This window comes from Staurois parvus, unplaced genomic scaffold, assembly GCF_062004578.1.
Source record: "Staurois parvus isolate SC_StPar_1 unplaced genomic scaffold, SC_StPar_1.0 ptg000154l, whole genome shotgun sequence".
Classification (NCBI taxonomy): Eukaryota; Metazoa; Chordata; class Amphibia; order Anura; family Ranidae; genus Staurois; species Staurois parvus.
Window position 1 is genome coordinate 5,109,781 of NW_028317950.1, and position 8,691 is coordinate 5,118,471.

General features: G+C 39.1%; 1 protein-coding gene across 1 annotated transcript; it reads right to left on the reverse strand.

Annotated features, from left to right (window-relative positions):
• Window positions 1-2,366: 2,366 nt before the first annotated feature.
• On the reverse strand, window positions 2,367-6,592 carry LOC149463439 (P2Y purinoceptor 4-like). Its single transcript, XM_089675337.1, has 2 exons — window positions 6,438-6,592; window positions 2,367-5,077 (listed from the first exon to the last, which is right to left on the reverse strand). Exon 2 carries the CDS (start codon window positions 5,059-5,061, stop codon window positions 4,012-4,014), a length of 1,050 nt encoding a protein of 349 aa, XP_089531463.1. The 5' UTR covers window positions 5,062-5,077; window positions 6,438-6,592; the 3' UTR covers window positions 2,367-4,011.
• Between the last annotated feature and the right edge of the window lie 2,099 nt (window positions 6,593-8,691).

Below are 8,691 nucleotides of genomic sequence, written 5' to 3' on the forward strand. Positions count from 1 at the left end.
AAATCCCAGTGGTGAATGAATACCACCAAAATAAAGTTTTATCTGTCTCAAAAAAATCCCAAAAAATTCATATGGATACAGTGTTGCATGACCGCACAATTGTCATTCAAAGTGTGACAGCACTGAAAGCTGAAAATTGGCCTGGACAGGAAGGGGGTAAAAGTGTCCAGACTTGAAGTGGGTAAAGGGTTAGTTCACCTAATATTTTAATTCTTTTTATTGAAGATTTGACAAATAGTACAAAATCTCCTATGCAGGGACCAACACCTGTGCAGACCACATGGCACCAGCCACACGCCTTGCAGGTTACAAAAAGATAACAGTGAACAAAACAAAAAAAAAGTAACATTAAACTACATGTACCTGTGTGTGTCTTATGCCATAACCTTGAGAATCCAAAGGAAGATGAAGTACTGCCCTCAGTTTGAGACCAAATAGGGCCTCAAAAACACCCCCTCCCATGCTTCAATCAGTATCAGACATAGAAAATTGTCACTTTAACAAAAAGTATCAAACATCCAAGCTGTAGAATTATCATGAAGCCATTTGCACCATATTTTTTAGGGAATCCCCTGTTACAGTAGGTGTATTCATACAAGGCTGAGCTGTATTAACCAGCTGTTTCCAGAACAATCTTTTTGGTGGAGTGGACTTTTTCCATATAAGAGTAATAGCTTGTCAAGATACCAGCTTGAAAAAGTAGCAGTGACAAGTTTGATAGTCATGCCCCTCTAAACATCTTCTCATCCCACTGTAGTGCAAGCAGGCCCAGTCTACATGAAGGGGACAATGTTGCTATAAATTCAGAAGTAGTACAGCAGCATTATTACCCAATCATAAGAAGCTGCATGAATTGGCCATCACTGATAGGATCAACAGGTATTTGTGAGTCTTTGCAGCAGGAATAAGAGGAATCAATGATGTCACATGGGGAGGGGTCACTCGGGTGATGTCCCCAGTTGGCCCCGCCCCTTACCTATTTAAGAACTGTCAAACCACCGGAGCAGGCAGATGGCTGGAAGCCGAGCCTTTTTTTAAATTTCTTTTTCGGGTTGGCGGTGGCGGCGGGCATCGTGATTGACATTTGATCTACTGTGGGGGACATTCTTTGTTTTTTCTTTCAATAAAGCACTTGTCAAAGATTGTGTCCTGTCTTTTTTCACACTACACTTTTTGTTTTTTGTGAATGAGTATCGAGACCATGTACCCCATACTCATTCACGTGGGGGGGGGGGGGGCGGTAAATCCTTTTGGGAGAATGTACTGTGGACAGTCAAAATTACAGCTTTTTGGTAAAGCCCATCATTCTACTGATTTCAGAAAAAGAAATGAGGCCTTTAAAGAAAAGAATACAGTCCCTACAGTCAAATATAGTGGGCGTTCACTGATGTTTTGGGGTTGATTTGCTGCTTCAGGCATTGGACCGTGTGCATAGCAGTATGAAATATGAAGAATACCAAAGAATCTGGGGTGCAATGTGGGGCCCTGTGTCAGAAACTTGGGTCTCCATCAGAGGTCATGGGTCTTACAGCAGGACAATGACTCAAAGTGCATGTCAAAATTCACCCAGAAATGGTTTCAGATTAAGTTCTGGAGTATCGAACTGTCCAGCAATGAGTTCAGATCTCAAACCCATAGAACACCTGTGGAGAGATCTCAAAACAGCAGTTGGGAAAATAAACCTTTCCAGTCTGAGAGTCCTGGAGCAGATGGTGAAATAAGAGTGGTCCAAAATTCCATTAGAGAGACATAAGAAACTTATTGATGGTTACAGGAAGCAATTGATTTCAGTTATTTATTCCAAGGGCTGTGCTACTAAATATTAAATTAAGGGTGCCAATAAATGTGTCCAGTCCATTTTTGGGGTTTTGCGTTGCATGTGTCAGATTTGGCCATTTGTTTCTCCATTTTTTGTGCCATACCAATACAAACAATAGAAATTGTAGTTGCAAATGTTTTCTGGGGAAAGTGGTGTATTATCTTACAGAAATGCAGGAGTACCTATATTTTTGTCCATGACTGTACATACTGACTATTCCTTAATTGTGCAATTTGTGAAAACCTGACTCATCTCCATTGGTAATTCTGTTGCAAACCTGTGCAAATCTGTCTCAGTTGGTGGCCCATGACTGTAGGCACAGGGATCCAAAAAAAAAAAAATATCTGCTGCATAGACTTTTTATACTGAGAAGCAACCTGCTTTGTGCCTAATTTTGTTGCTAAATTGCTGCATACATGTCATTTTGTGAATTTGGAATACGTTAGAGCCGCCAGTTGCTATTCTTGTGATACAAATTGTTAATATTTTTAGGTGCTTAATGTTTTGAACATTTTAAATACAATAATGAAACTTTTACGACTACATGTTGGAGTTGCTGATCACTTTATCACATACATGTAAATGTGATATACATAGGAAATCCAGCAGAATTTGAAACTAAGCAGAGAACAGGAACAATGCTTTGCATATTATAAAAAAAAGGTCAAAAAAGTTGCTGCATTTAACAAATTTGCCCGCTTGCATAGATCACATATGTTCTGTGTGTATGTGAATTTATGTGTGCTGGTATATATACACATATATAGATACACTGTAATACGTAACTTTTGTTTAGTAAAATATAGTAATAAACAGAGGTAGGGTACTAAAGCAACATGCTGATACAACATCCCACATGGAAGAAAAATATATTTTAAATATATTTTAAAAATATTCTTCCCAAATATTTTGCCATATATGTGAAATACTACAATTTGGCCATATTCAATATGTTTCAAAATATATTTGAATATGGGATATGACTAGTTTTTTTCCATATCTCTTGGGGAGTCCCATTTACCAAAGACAGGATCAGTTCTGTCCAGTACAACATAAAGGAAGATATATCTATCTGTTCACCCTTTCAGCTACTTGCATATGTGTCAACACAGTATAAAATCATAAGTTTTATATTTATCAGACACACTTGATATGGCCATGGTATATGAATGAAGATGTTGCCACTGATGTCCCCTTGAGCAATTAGGAAGATAGTGCAAAGGAAATGATTTAGACATTTTAAAAATTTCCATCAAATTGATTGAGGAAGAAGACATTTTCAAAATGACAGTTCATCTTTTGTATTGCAGAAGTAAAATACCAAAGTAAGAAGTTTTGGGTAGAAGCTGAATTCTGGGCCTCATATTAGATTTAGGTCAGGGAAGTTGGTCTATTTAGCTTCATGATCTGAAACTAGCATAAACTTGTGGAGTCCGAACTGGAGCTTCATTCTAAGCTGGAGATGTGCCTTTCATTTTGTAATGAATCAGTTCTTGTCTGAACAGTTGATTTTCAGAGATTCAGTGTATATGAATCCCCAAATGGACATAGTAACGAATGTAAATAAATCTGGAAAAAAAGTTATAACGAAAATAACATATGTATTCCTTTAATTCATTTCATTCGGATGACGTCACCTGATTTAATAGTAGTTCGGGCCCATGGGGAAATTAATTGAAATTTCGAATTAGTTAGATAATTTGGATTTGAGTAAATTTGTGGTTTAAATTGAATTTCACAATCAGTCAGTTCAGTTCCATAGTCTTATGCAATTCTTAGGTTTGAAAAATTGTGATTACAGAATTGTTCATTATTTATTCCGTTGAGTACGAAAATATTGAATCCTCCTTAATAGTTTTGATATATAAATATCAAATTTACCTAAAATATATAGCAATCTTCTGAAAAAACTCCAAAATGATCTGAATCCACCTGAACCAATGAATATATATGAAACAAATGCAGAATATAACAAAACTAATCCCAAAACCAAATTGGTTCAACATAACGAATGTGACAAAATTAAATTCTTCAATGAACGAATGCATCCAAAACCAAACTAACATTTCCAGCAAGCACATGTCTATTCTAATCCATTTACATCATTCTTTCCACGTAGTTGCATCCAAAGCTGGCATACTGTATATCTTTTCTCTGGATTTAGTATGTAAACATGTACTCATTTTCCAAGTTCAGCTGACACCAACCCTGGCTATGTTTGTTTTTGGTGTTTGGAAAGTACCAGAGCAGTGAGTATCTGAAAGTGTCTCAAGTTGGTTACCCTGAGAATCTTCTGGAATGTCATTCTGAGGCTGTCTCTGTAAAACAGTACACCAACTTGTGAATGTGTATTTAAATCTTCTGGAAGCAAAACAGTAAAGTATGGGATCCAAACAATAGTTTGTTACTGACAGCATCCATGTGAAGTAATGAGCAATTTCAACACTTTCTAGCAAAAAACAAAAATTTGGGAAAAACAACATCACAGTTACACCTAATGTTCTGGTGATGTGGATGGGGATGAAGCAGATTATGAAGATTATCAGGGAGATGGAGATAGTCCGCACTGACTTGGACACCATGACTTTGCTAAAGGTGTTCATTGGGTTGACTTTGCGCATATATCGAATCAGCAAGCTGTAGCAGACCAATGTTATGGAGAAAGGAATAAGAAGGCCAGAAAAGAGAATGACCCAATTCCAGGCAAAAAATAAATGGGGTTGTTCACTCTTATGGAAGCTGAGACATTTTGTTAATCCTTGGATTTCAGTAGTTTTAAGGACAAAGAAAAATGGAATGCCCTGACAAAGCAGAAAACACCAGACGAAGAGGCAAAGTTTTTTAATGAATGTTTTTCTGGCCAAGGCTGATCCTTTGTTATTGTGGGCAATGGTAAAGTATCGATGTATACTGATTAGGGTGAGAAAGTAAATGCTTCCATACATGTTAGTGCTAAGCAAGAAGACCTTGAACTTGCAGAGCAGCAATTCAAAGGTCCAGTTGTCTTTCAGGTAGTAAATAACAATAAAGGGAGCTGCTGGGGTGATGATGACATCTGAAATGGCTAAGTTGAACTGAAGAACCACCATTGAGTTCCATGGTTTTACCTTGAACCAGAATATCCATAAACTGATGCAGTTCAGCATAAAGCCAATGAAAAATGTGAAGCTCAAGAAGATGGGGATGAAGTCATTAATGGGCTGTGGATTACAACCAGTTGAATTCTCAGTTAAGTTTGACATCCCAAGAGTCTGTGACCTAAAAAAAATCAACCAGACCTTTAATAGTTAAAGTGTATCTAAACCCAAGAAAAACGTAATATATTGCAGTGTACTGGTTTTTATATGTGGCGGTTGCATTCTTTTTCTTTTTTTCCAGATATTTTTCCCTTATTTTCAAATGGTGATCACAGTTCCTGTCTTATGGGTGACAAAACTCTTGCTGTACTGCAACTTTGTAGTAGCTGCGTTGTCAACCTAGGTCAGCAAGTGTGGTAGGACTACAGAACACCCCCACCTAACCTTATCTTTATAACACAGGTTGACGTGTTCTGTAGTCCACATAGAGAAATTGTAACAATGCCAACAGTACAGTACAGGAAATTATCAGCTTACTGGATTCCACGCAGGATCAATAGATGTTTTTGTATTTGTCAAACAGATATAAAAAAACACTTTCAATTGTATATTTAACATATTGTAACATATTGTATATTTAATTTATATATCACGACTCAATTACTGCAACTCCCTCCTTACTGGCCTGCCTCGCCACTGGCTATCCCCCCTTCAGTCGATCCTGAATATGGCTGCCAGACTCATTCACCTTTCCAACCACTCCGTTTCCGCCACCCCCCTCTGCCAATACCTCCACTGGCTTCCGATTGTGCAACGGATCAAATTCAAAATCCTAACACTGACGTACAAAGCCATCCACCATACTGCCCCGAACTACATCACTGACCTAATATCCAAGTACCACCCAACACGCACACTCCGCTCCTCACAAGACCTCCTTATCTCTAGTTCCCTGATCTCCTCCTCCCATGCCCGCCTCCAGGACTTCTCCAGGGTGTCACCCATCCTCTGGAACCCCCTGCCCCAACCCATCAGATTATCACCTACTCTCCTCACCCTGAAAACCCACCTCTTCAGGGAAGCCTACTGCACCCCCTGCTAACTTGCCGACCTCCTCCACTCTTACTACCACTCCATCCCCCACAGCTATCTCCTCCTGTGCCACCATCCCCTCCCTCCTAGATTGTAAGCTCGAAAGAGCAGGGCCCTCAATCCCCTCATGTTTTGCATTGTATTGGTATTGTTCTGTCACATGTTCTGTCCCCCTTTGTAATGTACAGCGCTGAGTGAACCATTGGCGCTTTATAAATACTGTATAATAATAATAATAACAACAGACGAGAGGAGAACAAATAAGAGTAGTTCATAGTTAGGGTTTACATCTCTTTTGTTCATCTTAACAAATTCTAATGTGCTTTTACATTTTGAAAAAAATATTTTCACCTTTTCCCTAGGATACTTATAATCTTATTGAAACAAGTGAAAAAACACAATGTAGTAACCTTACTAAAACAAGAGAAATAAAGAAAAAAGAATGTTACCTGATCCTGAAAACAAATGTGAGAGATATTCTTTAGTTCTCTGACACAGACAGGAGGTTTTCTTATTATGCGGGTATAATTATCTCATTCTCTGTAAAACAATTCAATATTTCCGTATTGCAGACTTCCAGAATTACAAACAGACATAGCTCTAATCACAAGCTCTGTAACGTTAGGCAACTAACATTTCTACATTTAGTTCACTGCTATATTATGTAAGGAACTGACCACGACTTTAAAAACATATTTTGTTTAGAATGAGGAACTAAGCTGCCTAAAAACAGGGTTGATCATATACAAATGGATAAAAAGGATTTGGGTTGCCATAAATAAATGGAGCAAAAGGAGTTGGGTGGTCTTGCTCTGCCAAACCATGGTCTATATTTGTTGGCCTCCCAGTTACAGCACCTTGCTGGATGGAACCAAAACAACTGTCCTGATGCATGCTCCATGGTAAGATATTTATGTAGTGGATGCAACCACTTGTTAGCATTGGAAACCCTCGCTATACCAAGTTTTTTTTTCTTAAGTATCTCACCATCCATCATTTGAGGAGAGTATGGGAGTGCTTGAAAAATATTCTTCACTTAATGAACTACACAACATTAACCCCCATCTAGGAGAGCTCAGCACTCCCTAAATGTAGGAAATTACAAGTTGGAGGGTAGCAGGTTTAACATCTATTACCCAGTTATACTCTGGGAATCAATTCAAATCATTTCAACAGCTACTGGTTGAATTTATTACAAAAATGTTTTCGATCAGTATTTACGGCCCTGGCCCAGATAACAGGACCAATGGTTGATGAAATTGGGATAATAGATACAGTGATTAATTTGAATAATAGAAAAAGTTTGTTAATATCTTAATATGTCCATTTATTAAATACATTTTTGGGTAACTATCCTTATCAAACTGACATTCAAATTGGAAGAAGATCTGGGTGATATTTCTGAAGAAATATGGGAGGAAGTACGTTGCAATCTTCAGTCTGTCTCTCTTTCCCCTTCACATAGAATGATACCATTTTTTATTCTTCATGGCACATATAGAACACCAGCATTTTTGTACTCTAATGCACCAAAAGTAACTTGAAAATGTCATAAATGTGGTGTGGAACCAGCTGATCTGTGCATTTGTTGTAGAGATGTCCAAAATTAGTGGTATTTTGGGATGGTGTGATTTCTAAATTGAATCAAATGCACAATACATTTATTAGTAATTCCCTGCTTGCCTGCATTTTTTGGGTATGTCGACCCTACTAAATTGGGCAATGTAACGCTTAGGGCTTGTTTAAACGTGCTTCAAAATGTGGCATTGGACATGCTTTTTTAAAGCATTCTGCATGCCAATCAAAGAACCTGTCAATAATTAAAATGGCTACTAGTCCTGTTTACATGTTGTGTTTGCTTTGCTTTGCTTAAAAAACTATAGCCTATGCTGCTTTCTTGCTGTTACAGTGCATCTCCAAACCCTCCACAGAGGTCTATGACAAAGCTTGCTAACACCACCTGCAGCTTTTGAGGGGCTTTAGTTCAGAGTTAGCTTTGCTTTGTTTTGGAGGTATTACAGGTATGTGATATCCCAGGTTGCACTGGGAAGCCAACAAGTGAACCAGAAAGACGAAATCAGCAGTCACTTCTGGTTCATGTTTATATATTCTGGGAGTGCAGATGTCATATCTAATATGCATGGAGAATTAGGAAGGTGAGTGGGGTCTGGACTGAAGCGGAGCAACTAACAGTTGGCACACGTGGTTTGCAACATGGAAGCAATATAGCAGGAGGTGAGCGGGGACCAGAGTGCAACGGGACCGCTCCCCACACCTATACGGGGTGACACCGGACCCGCTCCATGAAAAGGTAAGTTACTAAAAAAGCCAACGATCCCCGCAGGATGGATAGGATCCATCCTATGGGGATCGTCGGCTTTCTTTGCAACGTACCTTTTCGTGGAGCGGGTCCGGTGTCACCCCGTATAGGTTGCATGCCGATGATCCCAGCAGGATGGATGGGATCTGCGGATTAGGGAGCATAATTGATCGGACTCCGTTCCATTATGCTCAATCCGCAGATCCGAACCATCCTGCGGGGATCGTCAGAGGGGGTGTCACCAAGTGTTACCACACCAGGTGACACCAACCCTAGGGACGCCTCTAGGTGGGGGTCCTGGTGGCTGAGAAGAGGGAGATTTTTGTCTGAAGATAACCTGAGATTTACCAGCTTCGGACAAATATGTCCCGGTTTCTTCTGCT

Excerpts from the sequence above, each read along its gene's own strand:
- LOC149463439 (XM_089675337.1), bottom strand. The coding sequence starts at position 5,061 with ATGTCAAACTTAACTGAGAATTCAACTGGTTGTAATCCACAGCCCATT.